Genomic DNA, 18211 nt, shown 5'->3' with positions numbered 1-18211 from the left:
CATTGGCCTGGACCTGATGAGTGATCGGTCCTGAACCGAATCAGATCGCTGCAGGGATGGCAGGTGCGCACGCACCCACTAGCAGCATGTGTGAATCACATACCTGTATGTGATTTCGCGCAGCCGGGCCGCCCTGCTGCAGTATATGTATGTGGGGCAGTCCGTAATTGGTGAAAAATGCTTCTAACCTCAAATGCCCATAACTGCTGCCAAACTCGCATAAACTCAGTATGTAAAAGGAGGAAAATGGATGTGTTAAACCGTTGGTTTCCAGTGTTCAGAAAAGGTTTTCAACTGCCCTGTGTACATGAGCCCTTTAAGCAGACTTCCACCCAAAAGTGGAAGTTCCTCTTTAAGCACTCCTTACTCCCTTCTATGCAACATTTGGCATGTCATTTTTTTTGGGGGGGGGGGGGAGCAGGTACCTAGTTTTGACAGGTACCCAGTTTCCACTTCCGCTCGGCCTGCCTAGGTGCCGGGGAGAGACAAAGGAGAGGCGAGGGTTCGGGGAGGCCGCATCCCTGGACAGGTAAGTGTCTGTTTATTAAAAGTCAGCAGCTACAATTTTTGTAGCTGCTGATTGTAATGCCCCGTACACACGATCCGAAAATCAGATTGTCCAACTTTTTTTCGCTTACTAGTCGCAAGTAGTAATTTCATAAGTTACTAAAAGTCAGGAAAATTCTCATACGACAGAAAAAAAAAAATCGGAAGTGAAGTCATGTGTTATGGTGTATTTGTATTGTATTTTCGGACAACTGTGCTGACTAAACGAAAATCGTATGATCTGGTATCGTACGAGGAAACTTTTTGCGCTTGTCCGATCGGATAATATTGGATGAACTGTCGTGATCGGCTATTGAAAAGCTCTGTACTAACAATCAGATTATCGTATGATCGCTTCATAAACTGTATGTTTACTTTTAGTACAATTTTCGGATCGTATGTACGGGCCTTTAGGCTACTTTCACACTGAGGCGGTTTTCAGGCGTTTTAGCGCTAGCTACCTTTAGCACCCGGGAAGTGCGCTTGCGGGACGTTAGGAAAAGTCCTGCAAGCAGCATCTTTGGGGCGATTTGGGAGCGCTGTTCCCAAAACACCCTGCCCATTGAAATTAATGGGCAGCGCTTCCATGGCAAGCACCTTCTTTTTGGGTTAAAAGCACCCCCACTATCGGCCGAAAAGCACTGCAAAAACAAAAGGTGCTATCGGCTGGGCGCTGCAGTGTGAAGGTAGCCCTAATAATCACAAAAACGGCTGGAACTCCTCTTTAACCGCCTCTGTGAGGAGACCTAATTATTGGCGCCATGCCCTGACACGCTACGAATAGTTTACTCGCTTCTAGCTCCAGACCAGCAGAGGTCGCCCTTCAAACTGTCTTTCCCATAGGCGCCCTTCATAGGCTCTTGAGCTGGCCAAGCTTCCTCTCGCTCCCAGCAGCCAGTCAGAGGAGGAGGAGGCCGGTCGCTCGTAGAAGGAAGGCGGTGCCTGGGATTGAGAGGCTTCACATGAAGCCGGGGTGGTCCTCACCATACGTATGATCCAGAGTCGGTGTAGTCCGGCTACATGTCCTAGCTAGCGGATAGAGAAGTTTCCTGTCAGCCCCACATCACATGCCTCATTACAGAGCCGGGAGCGGACAGGCTGAGTGTCATACCCCGGAAGACCTGCTCCTTCTATGACACCAACCAGCCGCTTGTGTCCAGGAAATACTATGTACCCCGAGCAGCCCATTGATTGGAGCGTTCCGTGTGTGTTCTTGCTGGGACAGTGTCTATGAAGCAGTATGTGCTGGGTGCAGGCTGTGGATAAGGCTCACCTAGCTGTGTCTGTATATAGGGACACTGAATGAGAGCAGAATATACTCTGTGCTGTATATAGGAACCCTCCCCAGCTCGCCATGAACATGATGAGGATCTTCCCCAACTTCAGATGGGCAATGAGTGCCATCTTCCTCCTGGCACTGCTGCTGGTGGTGGTGCCTGTTGCTGCCTCTGATGTCAATCCAGACCCTCACCCCCCAGGTATCACCCCTTATGATGAGGGAGTCGTCCCGGATCCCCACCATACTGCTGACAATGACACCCATAAACCTAGACACCGAAAACTGTTCCCGGTGCTCGCTCTGGACTACCCTCATATCCGGGATCCCTTCGAGATCGCCTTGTGGATTCTTCTGGCTTGTCTGATGAAGCTGGGTGAGTGACAGTGCTTGGTACTGTCATCTATTGCTGTCATTGCATGACAACCAAGTATCCTGTGCATTGTTTACATGCTAATGGTTATAGTCATTAACAATTGTACCCCTAATGAGTTTGAGTAATGCTCGCCACACACTGTAGCACCTTTTAGATCTACCAACCTCTATGTGGTGCCAGGGCCTGCCTCCTTATTGCATAGTTTAGGGTGGTCCTCATATTAGAGAGTTTTGGTAAATCTAATGTTGTATTGTCGGATTGTAATGTGTATGGTGGCTAAGGATGAGCTCAGGTGTGTTCGCAAACTCCACGTGCCCGCAGCCGCCAGAAAGCTGAGACCCCAAAGCGCAAATCACAGGTAGTGATACATTTCCTGTTCTGTGCAGTCGCGGATCAGGAAATGTCACACTGCCTGTGATTAGCGCTGCAGAGCGTCAGCTTCTTGGCGGGCATGGACACGTAGAGTTGTTAACCTGCCTGAGCTCATTCTTAAAGGGGTTGTAAACCCTCGTGTTTTTTCACCTTAATGCACATTACCTGAGCCCCTTCATCTGTTTGGCGGTTCCCTCTCTCCGCGGGGTCCCGGCTCTTGATTGGATAGATTCATAGCAGCGCAGCCATTGGCTCCCACCGCTGTCAATCAAATTACGCGGGGGCGGGGCTAAGCCCGGCTTTCGTGTCTGTGGACGCAAATGCTGGACTCGGGGGCGCACCTACGAGGTAACCCCCTCGGGAGAGTGCTTCTCTTAGGGGGTTAGCTGATGTGGGGAGGAGCTGTGAGAGCTGCTGGTGGACCCCAGAATAGGATGTTCAGGGCCACTCTGCAAAACGAGCTGCACAGTGAAGGTAAGTATGACATGTAGATTTAAAAAGGGTGGCACAGTGGTGTAGTGGACACTAGCACTTTTACCTAGAAGTAAAAAGGGGCCGCTGGTTTGAATCCCAACCACGACACTACCTGCCTGGAGTTTGCATGTTCTCCCTGTCCCTGCGTGGGTTTCCTCCGGGTACTCCGGTTTCCTCCCACACTCCAAAGACATGCTGGTAGGTTAATTGGATCCTAACTAAATTGTCCCTAGTATGTATGAATGTGAGAATTTTTCTCATTTGATTTTCATTTAATCAGTATAGTTGTCGTCTGAAAATACAATAGAAATACACTACAACACATGACGTCACTTCCAAATTTTTATTCTGTCGTACGTGAATTTTTGTCACTTTAGTAACCTATCTATTTTCGATATGCGACTAGCATGCAAAAAAAACCAAAAAAACGGACGATCTGTCCTCCGATTTTCAGATCGTGTGTACGGGCCATTAGTAAAACAACCCCACTGAGTGTTTTTTTTTTTTTTTTTTTTTTTTTTCGTTCTACCAGTGGACTGAATGGGAAAAACAACCTCCACATTTCCTGCATCCATACAAGTGATGTGGGTGCAGGGATCTCCCCCACTGTGCTGATGTATTCTCATAACGGGGATCCCCCCCAACCCTATCTGCTGATCGAATGCTGGTTTTCCATCAGGATTGCTCAACAGAAACCAGGCTAACGACCAGCTTCTGTTGAACAGAAAGAACTATACACAGATCGAAATTCAGGCAGGTTCCTACTGATCTGGCCAAAGTTCGACACGTGTGTACTCAGCTTCACTTGAAGCTTGTATCTCTAAAAGGTACATGAGCTACAGGCTTCAAGGTATTTTGGCCCCCAATAGAATTCAATGGGAACATCTGGAAAATGTGCAGTTTTTTTTTTGTTTTTTGTTTTTTGTTTTTCTTTCCCTAGTGACTCGTCCTCTATTGGCTAAATATAATTTTAAAAAGCTCAAGCAAAAGTACCTGTGAAAAACACTTAAAAGCTTCTATAGAAACTTTAAAAAATAAATAGCCTGTGAAAAAATGATCAAAGATACTCAAGTGTTAATGCAGCCTATAAATGTGTAGATCTAACAAACCTTTGTTTATAGTACAAGGTTTAGTCAAATGTCTGACACCATATACAATAAAACCTTGGATTGTGAGCGTAATTTGTTCTGGAAGCATGTTTGCAATCCAAAGCACTTGTGTATATAAAACCAAATTTCCCCATAAGAAATAATGGAAACTCAGAAGATTCGTTCCACAACCATTTATTCATAGGTATTTCAGTTTATAGTCCATACAAAAAGATTATAGCAATGGGATAGGTTGCGTAACCATAAAATGTCCATCTACAAATGGAAGCATCCACAAGGGGATTAGAAGCAAAATCCAGCAGGAGCTACAGAGTATAAAAGAGAAGAGAGGTGCCTCTAAGTGTAGCAATATGGTTACATTTAATGAAGGTAAAACATTTAGCAACTCGCATGATTGATGATTAAAAGAGGCATATAGAAGTATCCGGGGTAAAGCTGTCCACATAGACCATCCCCTGCACCGCCGGCTCTCACTGCTGTCAGTCTGCAATCGTGATCTGAAAGCGAGGCTTGAACCGTGGAGTGCAGCGTGGAAGGGACGATGTCAATGATGGTGAGGAGGACGGTCTATGTGGACAGCTTTACCCCGGATGCGTGCTTACTTAGATGTGCCTCTTTTAATCATCAACCAGTTTCAATCAGTTTCTAAATGTTGTACCTCTCAAACCAAGGTTTTACTGTACCTGCTTTACAGGTAAATGTCCTGACTAATGGTTTTTTAAGCATTTGATGTTTTGACTGACACATAGCTAGTCCTCCTAGATATAATTGCATGTTACCACAGTTATATCTACTGTAGTTGAATCTCTACAGCACTCCACCTTGAGTTACTGCATAAATGTGCAATTAGGCCCTGGTTCACTGACTGCAGGAATTAAATCGTGCGAGTTCAGCTGAACTGGTTTCAGGGGCGATTTCAAGGACATCTGTGCGGGGTTTCTGCACAGATGTCAGTGGAAATCGCACCCTGAAATCGCCAAAAGTAGTACAGAAACTAATTTTGGGAATCGGTGCTACATCGCCCAAATTCGGACGGTGCCATTGCCGATCGCATCAACGTGAACCAGGGCTAAAGGGTCAACCCATCCATGCAAAGCTTATTATAGGCTTACCTATAGGTAAATGTTAGCAGAGGATGTTTACTTCCTCTTTAAAGACGAAGCACCTTTTTTTGTGTCCCATTCCTGTGGCATCCATCTAGAACAGAGGTCTCCAAACTTTCTAAACAAAGGACCAGTTTATTGTTCTTCAGGCTTTAGTGGGGCCAGACTGTGGCCAGTGGGAGTAAAAAATTTCCCAGCATTAGTGGGAGTAAACAGTCCCCAATCATTGGGTTTAGTGGGAGTATTGGGCGCCCTGTTGTTGCTATCAGTGGCAGGAATAGTGCTCTGTTGTGGGAATGGTGCCCCATTAGTGGTATCATTAGGAGAAATAAGTGCCCCATCGCTGGTGTTGGTTGTGGATGGAGGAGACAGACAAACCATCAAAAGGCCATACCTGGGCCCTGATAAGTGATCTAGAAGCTTGATATCAATGTGGTAGACCAGTGTTTCTCAACTCTAGTCCTCAGGGCGCCCCAACAGGTAATGTTTTCAGGCTCTCCATTATATTGCACAGGTGATTTGATCAGTTTCACTGCCTTGGTAATTAACCACAGCCGTTTCATCTAAAGGAAATCCTGAAAACATGACCTGTTGGGGCGCCTTGAGGACTAGAGTTGAGAAACACTGTAGTAGACGCATCCACTTCTGTGCCGAGCAGTTGCCCTGCTGCATTGTGAACACAGGAGGTTATCTGCTTGGCATGGGTGCCATTTAGACAATGCTTTGCATGTTCTCTGATTGGATAAGGTAGGTCAGGGACATCACACTCTCCACCTCACTTCACTTGGTGCAAACAGCTAAATGGTTTCATCTTCCTTGCCACCAAACAGTCCATTTATATGTGTTTCGGCGCTGTGTATGCATATAAGGATGAACACTCAACAGATTGTATTGACCCCCTACCTCTCAGTATGTCAAAACTTGCATTTTCTACTTATCTTCACAATACCCTTTCCTCCCTATCCTTTTGGCTTCAGCTCAGCATAACATAAGAAGTACACACACACATAGCATAAAACCTTTAAAACTTTTATTTCCCAAACCATCTTCCAGAACAGCTACTTGACAGATTACTGGAAACGCAAATCAGAAAAATATTAATTATTACCCCCCCCCCCCATCCTCTGCTTTGTGTTCGCAACCATCCAGGAGTACACTTTGTCATGTTTTGCTCCTATAATTGGGGTTGTCGGGGCCCTCCTCAGGTCATCATGTCATCAGGCTCCTCCCAGTCGTGTTTCATCAATTGCTACTTCTTCATCAGCTGTATTCAATAAACCTGTCCATAGCCCAGGGCTGGGCAAATCCAGGTTATGGTGATGAAAAAAGCTCTCTGGGCGACAAGCTATTTGAGCATTTTATATGCTGTTTCGTTGATTGCAGTTCCACCAGCCACCACTAGGTGGTACCTAGTAGAAACAGGACTTGCTCAATCACTAAACACTCCCTAAACAATAACTGTGTATCGCTGACTACTACAGACCAAACTCCAGTGTACACAAGTCAAACTGTACAAAAGTAATAAAAATAAGCTTGGTCTCCAAGGAAGATCTTTATATTTGTATTGTTTTATCTCCTTAACCACTTGCCGACCGCCTCACGACGATGTACATCGGCAGAATGGCACGGGCAGGCAGAATCGGGTACCTGTACGTGATCTGCCTCCCGTGGGCGGGGCTCCAATTGGACCCCCCCCCGTGCCCGAGGCGGTCGGCATTTGTCCCCCTGGCGATCGGAGGTGAGGGGGAGGCCATCCATTTGTGGCCCCCCCCCTCCCGATTGCTACCAGCCAATGGGATCATTTCCCTGCCTCTGTATAGTACACAGAGGCAGAGGAAATGATGTCATCTCTCCTCGACAGTTAGAGCAGTTAGTGTTAGCCCCCTTTAGGTCTAGGGTACCCCCCTAATAAAGTTTTAACCCCTTGATCACCCCCCGTCGCCAGTGTCGCTAAGTGATCATTTTTCTGATCGCTGTATTAGTGTCACTGGTGACGCTAGTTAGGGAGGTAAATATTTAGGTTCGCTGTCAGTGTTTTATAGCGTCAGGGACCCCCATATACTACCTAATAAAGGTTTTAACCCCTTGATTGCCCCCTAGTTAACCCTTTCACCAGTGATCACCGTATAACCATTACGGGTGACGATGGTTAGTTCGTTTATTTTTTATAGTGTCAGGGCACCCGCCGTTTATTACAGAATAAAGGTTTAGCCCCCTGATCGCCCGGCGGTGATATGTGTCGCCCCAGACAGCGTCAGGTTAGCGCCAGTACCGCTAACACCCACGCACGCAGCATACGCCTCCCTTAGTGGTATAGTATCTGAACGGATCAATATCTGATCCGATCAGATCTATACTAGCATCCCCAGCAGTGTAGGGTTCCCAAAAACGCAGTGTTAGCGGGATCAGCCCAGATACCTGCTAGCACCTGCGTTTTGCCCCTCCGCCCAGCCCACCCAAGTGCAGTATCGATCGATCACTGACACTTACAAAACACTAAACGCATAACTGCAGCGTTCGCAGAGTCAGGCCTGATCCCTGCGATCGCTAACCGTTTTTTTGGTAGCGTTTTGGTGAACTGGCAAGCACCAGCGGCCTAGTACACCCCGGTCGTAGTCAAACCAGCACTGCAGTAACACTTGGTGACGTGGCGAGTGCCATAAGTGCAGTTCGAGCTGGTGAGGTGGCAAGCACAAGTAGTGTCCCCCTGCCACCAAGAAGACGAACACAAGCCCGTCGTGCCCATAGTGCCCTTCGTGCTGCATTCGCCAATCCTAATTGGGAACCCACCACTTCTGCAGCGCCCGTACTTCCCCCATTCACATCCCCAACCAAATGCAGTCGGCTGCATGAGAGGCATTTTCTTTATGTCCTCCCGAGTACCCCTACCCAGCGAACCCCCCCCCAAAAAAGAGTTGCAGATATAGGCGTGACACCCGCTATTATTGTCCCTCCTGTCTTGACAATCCTGGTCTTTGCATTGGTGAATATTTTGAATGCTACCATTCACTAGTTGAGTATTAGCGTAAGGTACAGCATTGCACAGACTAGCAGACTAGGCACACTTTCACAGGGTCTCCCAAGATGCCATCACATTTTGAGAGACCCGAACCTAGAACCGTTTACAGTTATAAAAGTTAGTGACAAAAAAAAAATTATATATATATATATATATATATATATATATATATATATAAAATTAAAAATAGTTGTCGTTTTATTGTTCTCTCTCTCTATCGTTCTGCTCTTTTTTTACTGTATTCTATTCTGCAATGTTTTATTGTTATTATGTTTTATCATGTTTGCTTTTCAGGTATGCAATTTTTTTATACTTTAATAGACCCCAATTTTTTCAAAAAAGAGTACCTGTCACTACCTATTGCTATCATAGGGGATATTTACATTCCCTGAGATAACAATAAAAATGATTGAAAAAAAAAAAAAATGAAAGGAACAGTTTAAAAATAAGATAAAAAGCAAAAAAATAATAAAGGGAAAAAAAAAGCGCACCCCTGTCCCCCCCCTGCTCTCGCGCTAAGGCACCATGCATGTAAGATATCGCCGCGAAGGTCAGATCGAGGGCAGTAATTTTAGCAGTAGACCTCCTCTGTAAATCTAAAGTGGTAACCTGTAAAGGCTTTTAAAGGCTTTTAAAAATGTATTTATTTTGTTGCCGCTGCACGTTTGTGAGCAATTTTAAAGCATGTCATGTTTGGTATCCATGTACTCGGCCTAAGATCATCTTTTTTACTTCATCAAACATTTGGGCAATATAGTGTGTTTTAGTGCATTAGCAATGTTTGGGGGTTCAAAGTAATTTTCTTGCAAAAAAAAATAATTTTTTCATGTAAACAAAAAGTGTCAGAAAGGGCTTTGTCTTCAAGTGGTTAGAAGAGTGGGTGATGTGTGACAATGCCAAGACAGTTCAAAACCCCCCAAATGACCCCATTTTGGAAAGCTATTTGCTGAGAGGCATGTTGAGTCCATGGAATATTTTATATTTTGCCACAAGTTGCAGGAAAGTGACAAATTTATTTATTTATTTTTTTGCACAAAGTTGTCACTAAATGATATATTGCTCACACAGGCCATGGGCATATGTAGAATTGCACCTCAAAATATATTTAGCTGCTGTGTGACACATGGCCTGTGTGAGCAATATATCATTTAGTGACAACTTTTTGTAATTTTTTTTTTTTTTTGTTGTTGTCATTATTCAATCACTTGGGACAAAAAAATTTATATTCAATGGGCTCAACATGCCTCTCAGCAATTTCCTTGGGGTGTCTACTTTCCAAAATGGGGTCATTTGTGGGGGTTTTGTACTGCCCTGCCATTTTAGCACCTCAAGAAATGAGATAGGCAGTCATAAACTAAAAGCTGTGTAAATTCCAGAAAATGTACCCTAGCTTGTAGACGCTATAACTTTTGCGCAAACCAATAAATATACGCTTATTGACATTTTTTTTTACCAAAGACATGTGGCCGAATACATTTTGGCCTAAATGTATGACTAAAATTGAGTTTATTGGATTTCTTTTATAACAAAAAGTAGAAAATATCATTTTTTTTTTTCAAAATTTTCGGTCTTTTTCCGTTTATAGCGCAAAAAATAAAAACCGCAGAGGTGATCAAATACCATCAAAAGAAAGCTCTATTTGTGGGAAGAAAAGGACGCAAATTTCGTTTGGGTACAGCATTGCATGACCGCGCAATTAGCAGTTAAAGCAACGCAGTGCCAAATTGTAAAAAGTCCTCTGGTCAGGAAGGGGGTAAATCCTTCCGGGGCTGAAGTGGTTAATACCAGCATGTTACACCCCTTTGTTACCAGGCCATTTTTCAATGTTATAGGTTGAAAATTAATATGTATTAAAACTTTACACAAATGAATTTTACATTGCTCCTGTACACTTGCTTCCAATTGTATCCTATTCAACACAAATACATAAATCACTACAAAGTGAGAAACTAAAGATGGTGAAAAAAACAGTAAGGAAATAATTATAGTTTGCTACAGGCATTGAGCGTTCTAATATAATCCACCCATATTTATTGCAAATAGCATTCTGTAAATACTTTAAATTAATGCACTTGGAGATATTGTAATGTTGCTATCATGAATTAATAGGTTTAGACATGATCAATTTAGTATCTACTTATTTCCACCATACAGCTGATTTGTGTGTAGCAGGCTCTTTTAGTTGGTGGAATAACAGATCCTTGGTTCCCCACCTGCAGATACATACAGAAGATAACTATTAAGGAAGAGCTCCTTGTAATCTGATCTTAAAGTGAAGAAATGATTTATCTGAAGGGTGAGATGCCAGAATGAAAAAGCATCATTCCTATCCATCTGAGCCCCGGCCAGTGGCGTGTGAAAGACTTGCGGTGCTGTTGGAAAGAAGCTGCAAAAGTTCAAAGGCCTAATGGCGTGACCTTGCATCAGGCACACATATCAGGAATGCAGGCCACTAGGACATTTTAAACATCACACACACAATAGAATAACTGTTCCCTTGACAGTTCGTGTAAAGTGTTTTTAACTACTTAAAAACCGGGCCATTTCTGGCATTTTTCACATACATGTAAAAATCTGCAATTTTTTTGCAAGAATACTTGGACCCCCCCAAATATGTTTTCTGAAAGCAAAGTCCCTGGGGAATAAAATTTGTGGGTTTTTGTTTTTCACACAATACTTGTGCAGCAGTTTATCAAATGCAAATGTTCAGGAAAAAATACACTTTAATGATTTTTAGTGAACATAAACACAGTATAAAACAAATGTTTTGGTAAAATGTTACGTCGAGTAAATGGATAACAAAAATGTTATGCTTTTAAAGTGTGCTTGCGTGAGGAATGGTAACAAACTATTGTACATTAACCACTTCCCGCCTGCCATATAGCAATATGACGTGCGCAAAGTGGTTGTGTTATCCTGACCGGACGTCCTATGGTGTGATCAGGATAACAAGCTGGCGCGGTGACCTGTGGTGCTGTGTGTCAGTCTGACAAACCGCAGCACTGATCTCGGTGAAGAGCCTCTAGCGGAGGCTCTTTACCATGTGATCAGCTGTGTCCAATCACAACTGATCACGATGTAAACCGGAAAAGCCATGTATCAGCTTTTCCTCACTCGCGTCCGACAGACACAAGTAGAGGAGAGCCAATCGGCGGCTCTCCTGACGGGGGGGGGGGGGGGGTTGGGTGTCTGTGCTGATTGTCAGCGCAGCCCCACCAGGGATGCCAAGTAGTGCCCATATATGGTGCCAATCGGTGCACACCAGCAATGGCTGTGTCCATAATTGCGACATTATCAGTGCCCATCAGTGAAGGAGAAAACTTACTTTATAAACACAATTTTATAACAGAAACAAAGAAACCATTTGTCTTTTTTTTATTTGTTTAGCAAAAAATAAAAACCCCTAGAGGTGATCAAATACCACCAAAAGAAAAGCTCTATTTGTGGGAACAAAATGATAAGTTTTGTTTGGGTATAGTGTAGTATGGCTGCACAATTGTAATTTAAAAAGTGACAGCGCTGAAAATTGGGCAAGAAGGGGGGAAAGTGCCTGGTATTGAAGTGGTTAAATTATCCATAGGTGACGCTTTAGAAGCCTTTAGGCTGCAATCACACCTGAGCAGTGCTACTTTCAGGAGTTTTTATTTGAGAGATTTTGAGCGTTTTTTAGAAGCGTATTACAAGTATTTTACAGCGTCAGGCATTTTTGGTTAGCCAATAGAAAGCACTGAGAGGAGGAGAGGCGGAGGAGATTAGGGGTGGAGAGCTACTGTTTGAGCGTAAAATGCCTGTCGCACATTTTCAAATGTTTCTTTTGAATTCTATGGACCCAATCTGCCAAAAAGCAGCTTGTGTTTTGTTTTTTGAGCAACAGGCGTTTTGCATCAGGAGACTTGCAAAATGCTCAAATGTGAAATGGCATAAAATGAGTAGGATTTGGCTTGTTGAGCGCTTTGAGCAAAAAAAGGGGGTCAGGCTCAGTGTTTGAATGGACACACAGGACAGCAGCTCAGCTCGGGTGCCCCCATAGCAAGCTGCTTGCTATGGGGGGCACTTGACAGGAGGGAGGGACCCGAGAAGAGGAGGATCTGGGCTGCTCTGTGCAAATCCACTGCACAGAGCAGGTAAGTATAACATGTTTGTTATTTGCAAATAAAAAAAAAGACTTTAGTTCTGCAGATATCAGCCCTTCCCTTGTTTGCATGCCTTTTTTTCGTTTTAAGCCTGTGGTTCTTTTCAAATCCTCTCCTTGAAATTCTCTCTTCCCTTGTTGCTGTTTTCTGGTGGCTCCGTGCCCTTAGAGGTTCCCATGGCACCACTTTTACGTGTGCACTGCCAGCTTTTGTCATGGATGAGTCTCCATGCTTTTACTGAAACGGATAGCCCAGGTAGGAAGACACTCCCTTGCCTCCCCCCCCCCCCCCCCCCCTCCTCCTGAGATCTGGAGCCAGCAGAGGTAGAGAGGGTACGTTTCAGATGTTTGGCCACAGAGAAAAGTAAACAGCAGTACAGTACTGGATATGTTTCACAACTTAATTGAAATGCATTTTATTCCTTTTTTTTTTTTTTTAAGTCAGCGTTTTATATTTTGGTAATGTATGTTAAACCTCAAGACCACTTTGAGTCCCATATCCCAGGAAACTTCTTCTCGGTGCCTGAATGATGGCAATTGCCTTTTGTGGGTTAAACAAAGATTTCTATATATTGTGTATTTGTATTCTATGAGAGAACATATGAGTCATTACTGTGTGCCTATATGGGGGCCAGGAGTATGGATCAGTACTGTCTCTGGGATGGTCCAAAAAAAAAAAAAAAAACCCTATGGTAATCAGGATCTGTCAGGATATGTTTAGTAAGACTGGAAAATACTGATCACCATGGTTACCAGGTCTAATTTGCTGCCTCCTTTAAAAAAAAAAAAAAAAAAAAAATATTGCATACACTAAACTGATGAGAATTCTGTACCTGGTAATATCCGCACTTACCAATGCATCAACAAATATAGATTTATAAAATACAGTATATTGCATGGACTTTCTTTATTAAGTCGGCTTCTTTTGTTTCACATGGGGTTGGGGTTATGGGGGCTATGGGGTTGATTTACTAAAACTGGTGAGTGCAAAGTTTGGTGCAGCTGCGTATGGTAGCCAAGCGGCTTCTAACTTCAGCTTGTTCAATTAAAGTGATATTAAATTAAATAAAAAAAAAAAAAAAAAAAAAAGAAAAAAAAAAAAGAAAAACAACATGTTAAACTTGTCTACGCTGTGTAATGGTTTTGCACAGAGCAGCCCGGATCCTTCTCTTCTCAGGTCCTGCGCTGGCGCTCCTGGCCCCTCCCTCCTGCTGAGTGCCCACACAACAAGCTGCTTGCTATAGAGGCACCCGACGGGCTTGCTCCCTAGACGCTGCTCTGTGTGTCCATTCAGACACAGAGCCCTGGCTCGGCACACAGAAGATTTTTTTTTTATCTTGGTGCAATTCATTTGTCACTCTTGTGACACATCACACAGATCAGTCCAGGCACCGCGTCATCCCGACTCTGGGAGTCTGGATCCGCCAGGTGCCTGGACTGATGGCTGTCTCAGCCTCTCTGTGAGCCGCTGAGATGGCTGCTCCCCGCCCCTCCACAGCTCGGCGCTTCAATGAGTGTGGAGGAGCAGAGCAGGAGAGCTGCTGATTGACAGGCAGCAGCTCTCTCTGCTCAGGGAGCCGAGAGAGCCGAACCATTGGCGGTGTTTGATGGCTTGGCTCTCAGTGCAGAGACACAGAGGGGACAGATGCAGCATAGGACCGATGCTGTATCCACCTAGGTACATATGATTATGGGAAAAAAACAGATTCCCATACTTCTCTCTTTTTAAGATCTAGGAGTCAGCAGCAGGAAGAGGACCTGTCATCACTGCACAGAAGATAGCAACAGGATTCAGCTTCCTGCGCAAAATGAGACTTTCTTCTTTACAGATAAGATGGGTCACAAAAACGAGAGAATTTATTTTTTATTTATTTATTTTTTTAGCTAAAGTTATGCCCCGTACACAAGATCGGACATTCCGACAACAAAATCCATGGATTTTTTCCATCGGATGTTGGCTCAAGCTTGTCTTGCATACACACGGTCACACAAATCTTGTCGGAAATTCCGAACATCAAGAACGCGGTGACATACAACACGTACGACGAGCCGAGAAAAATGAAGTTCAATAGCTAGTGCGGCTCTTCTGCTTGATTCCGAGTATGCGTGGAACTTTGTGCATCGGAATTGTGTACACACGATCGGAATTTACGACAACGGATTTTGTTGTCGGAAAATTTGAGATCTGCTAAAAATAGCGCCTGAAAAGTGTGCCTCGCCAGTGTGAAAGCCCGAGTATTTTCACATTGGGGTGGTGCATTAGCAGGACGGAAAAAAAGTCCTGCAAGCAGCATCTTTGTGGCGGTGCGGGAGCGGTGTATGCACAGCTCCTTCGCTGCTCATTGAAATGAATGGGCAGCGCTGCCAAAGCGCCTGCAAGCGCTTCGGCAACGCCACAACACTGGTGCACGTAACCCTTTATTCGGCCGCTAGTGAGGGGTTAAAAGTGCCCCGCTAACGTCCGAAAAGCGCCACTGTAACAGCGGTAACGCGCCACTAAAACTACTGGCGCTTTACTGCGAACGCCTGCTTTGCCCCAGTGTGAAAGGGGTCTTAAGCTTTAGTTGGTTTGCCTGTCACTGAAATTGGAGGGCACACAATCTGCAACATGCTGGTCTACTAAACTGAACAGGTGTTTACAGCCATATCCGAAGTGGTAGCCTGATGACCAGCACAAGCGGTTCTGGTAAAAGCTGACTTAACCACTTCAGCCCCAGAGGATTTGGCTGCCCAATGACCGGGCCATTTTTTTGCAATTCGGCACTGCGTTGCTTTAACTGACAATTGCGCGAAAGTCTGCGACGTGGCTCCCAAACAAAATTGACATCATTTTTTTTCCCCCCACAAATAGAGCTTTCTGGTATTTGATCACCCCTGTGGTTTTTATTTTTTGCGCTATAAACAAAAATGGAGTGACAATTTTAAGAAAAAGCGATATTTTTTACTTTTTGCTATAATAAATATCCCCAAAAAATATATAAAAAAACAATTTTTTTCCTCAGTTTAGGCCGATACGTATTCTTCTACATATTTTTGGTAAAAAAATTTGCAATAAGCGTTTATTGATTGGTTTGCGCAAAAGTTATAGCGTCTACAAAATAGGGAATAGTTTAATGGCATTTTATTATTATTATTATTATTATTTATTATTATTTATTTATTAATATCGTGACTGCGACATTATGGTGGACACTTTTGGTGCCATTTTGGGACCATTCACATTTATACAGCGATTAGTGCTATAAAAATGCACTTATTAATGTGTAAATGTGACTGGCAGTGAAGGGGTTAACCATTAGGGGGCGGGGAAGGGGTTAAATGTGTTCTAACTGTAGGGGGGATGGGCTACGTGTGACACGACACTGATCACCGCTCCCGATCACAGGGAGCTGTGATCAGTGTCCTGTCACTAGGAAGAATGGGGAAATGCTTGTTTACGTTAGCATTTACCTGTTCTTCCTCTCCGTGAGACGATCGCGGGACTCCCGGGCGGACATTGAGTCTGTGGGACCCAGGCATCAGCACCCACCCACTGTGCAGCAGCCGGACCCCGCGAGATCACGTACATTAACGTGATTTCGCGCAGGGGAGCCAACCTGCCGCAGTAAAACTGCGGCGGCTGGTCCGGAAGCAGTTAAAGTGGTTGTAAACCCTTACATATAGCCAGTGAAGTAACTGGCCTTAGGTGATGCACAGAGATGTAACAATTTCTCCTACGTAAGTTGTTACCTGTCTATCCTCTAGTCCTTTCTTCTCTACATCCTGTTCAAAATGCTGGATTATAAAGCTTGTTCAAGAGTTCAGAAAAAAAGGGGTAGAGAATTGACATTACACTCTGCAAAGCTCAGTGAGGACAGGTCTGAGAGCTGATTGGAGGGAAGGGACACACCCTCTTTCACACAGGAACAGAGCTGGGGCTGTCAATTAGCTGGAGGTCCCTCACGTCACCATTTTTCTCTTGGTGTCCGGAAAACTTGTCAGAAGTGATTCATGCTGATAGCAGAGGAACAAAGACTCAGACAAAAGTGACACTTAGTGATCCTAATTGAGACAAGTATACACTATAGGGGGATATGTTTTGTTCATATTTTATGTCTGAGGTTTACAACCACTGAAATCAAATGTGACAATACTAACTGTATTATAGTACAGTATACCAATAGAAACAGTCAGGTCCATAAATATTAAGTCGGCACAATTCTAATCTTTTTGGCTCTGTACACCACCACAATGGGTTTGAAATGAAATGAACAAGAGTATTTACATCCAAATCAAGTGAACGGTGTAGGAATTACAACAGTGTGTATATGTGCCTCCCACTTTTTAACCACTTTACCCCGGACCATTATGCTGCCTAAGGACCAGAGGACTTTTTCCAATTTGGCACTGCGTCGCTTTAACTGCTAATTGCGCGGTCATGCAATGCTGTACCCAAACGAAATTTGCGTCCTTTTCTTCCCACAAATAGAGCTTTCTTTTGATGGCATTTGATCACCTCTGCCGTTTTTAGTTTTTGCGCTATAAACGGAAAAAGACAGAAAATTTTGAAAAAAAATGATATTTTCTATTGTTTGTTATAAAAAAAATCCAATAAACTAAATTTTAGTCATACATTTAGGCCAAAATGTATTCGGCCACATGTCTTTGGTAAAAAAAATGTCAATAAACGTATATTTATTGGTTTGCGCAAAAGTTATAGCGTCTACAAACTAGGGTACATTTTCTGGAATTTACACAGCTTTTAGTTTGACTGCCTATGTCATTTCTTGAGGTGCTAAAATGGCAGGGCAGTACAAACCCCCCCCCCAAATGACCCCATTTTGGAAAGTAGACACCCCAAGGAAATTGCTGAGAGGCATGTTGAACCCATTGAATATTCATTTTTTTTTTTTTGTCCCAAGTGATTGAATAATGACAAAAAAAATTTACAAAAAGTTGTCACTAAATGATATATTGCTCACACAGGCCATGGGCCTATGTGGAATTGCACGCCAAAATACATTCAGCTGCTTCTCCTGAGTACGGGGATACCACATGTGTGGGACTTTTTGGGAGCCTAGCCGCGTACAGGGCCCCGAAAACCAAGCACTGCCTTCAGGATTTCTAAGGGCATAAATTTTTGATTTCACTCCTCACTACCTATCACAGTTATGAAGGCCATAAAATGCCCAGATGGCACAAAACCCCCCAAATGACCCCATTTTGGAAAGTAGACACCCCAAGCTATTTGCTGAGAGGCATGTTGAGTCCATGGAATATTTTATATTTTGACACAAGTTGCGGGAAAGTAACACATTATTTTTTTTTTTTTTGCACAAAGTTGTCACTAAATGATATATTGCTCAAACATGCCATGGGCATATGTGGAATTACACCCCAAAATACATTCTGCTGCTTCTCCTGAGTACGGGGATACCACATGTTTAGGACTTTTTGGGAGCCTAGCCGTGTACAGGGCCCCGAAAACCAAGCACCGCCTTCAGGATTTCTAAGGGCGTAAATTTTTGATTTCACTCCTCACTACCTATCACAGTTTCGAAGGCCATAAAATGCCAAGATAGCACAAACCCCCCCCCAAAATGACCCCATTTTGGAAAGTAGACACCCCAAGCTATTTGAGAGGCATGGTGAATATTTTGCAGCTCTTATTTGTTTTTGAAAATGAAGAAAGACAAGAAAAATGTATTTTTTTTTTTTTTTTTCAATTTTCAAAAGTTTGTGACAAAAAGTGAGGTCTGCAAAATACTCACTATACCTCTCAGCAAATAGCTTGGGGTGTCTATTTTCCAAAATGGGGTCGGGGG

The 18211-nt window shown here is 43.7% G+C and overlaps 1 protein-coding gene across 1 annotated transcript in view; it reads left to right on the top strand.

The window, feature by feature from the left end:
- The first annotated feature begins 1402 nt into the window (after nucleotides 1-1402).
- SLC9A1 (solute carrier family 9 member A1) overlaps nucleotides 1403-18211 on the top strand; it is a 150293-nt gene continuing 133484 nt past the window's right edge. The window contains exon 1 of the mRNA XM_073616168.1: nucleotides 1403-2198. Within this exon, the coding sequence (XP_073472269.1) occupies nucleotides 1901-2198 (298 nt within the window). The 5' untranslated portion in view covers nucleotides 1403-1900. The remainder of the gene's footprint in view (nucleotides 2199-18211) is intronic.

Source organism: Aquarana catesbeiana, linkage group LG02, assembly GCF_042186555.1.
Source record: "Aquarana catesbeiana isolate 2022-GZ linkage group LG02, ASM4218655v1, whole genome shotgun sequence".
NCBI classification, from domain to species: Eukaryota; Metazoa; Chordata; class Amphibia; order Anura; family Ranidae; genus Aquarana; species Aquarana catesbeiana.
Note: the sequence above shows the minus strand (reverse complement) of the source record. Positions and strands in the feature narration are given on the sequence as shown.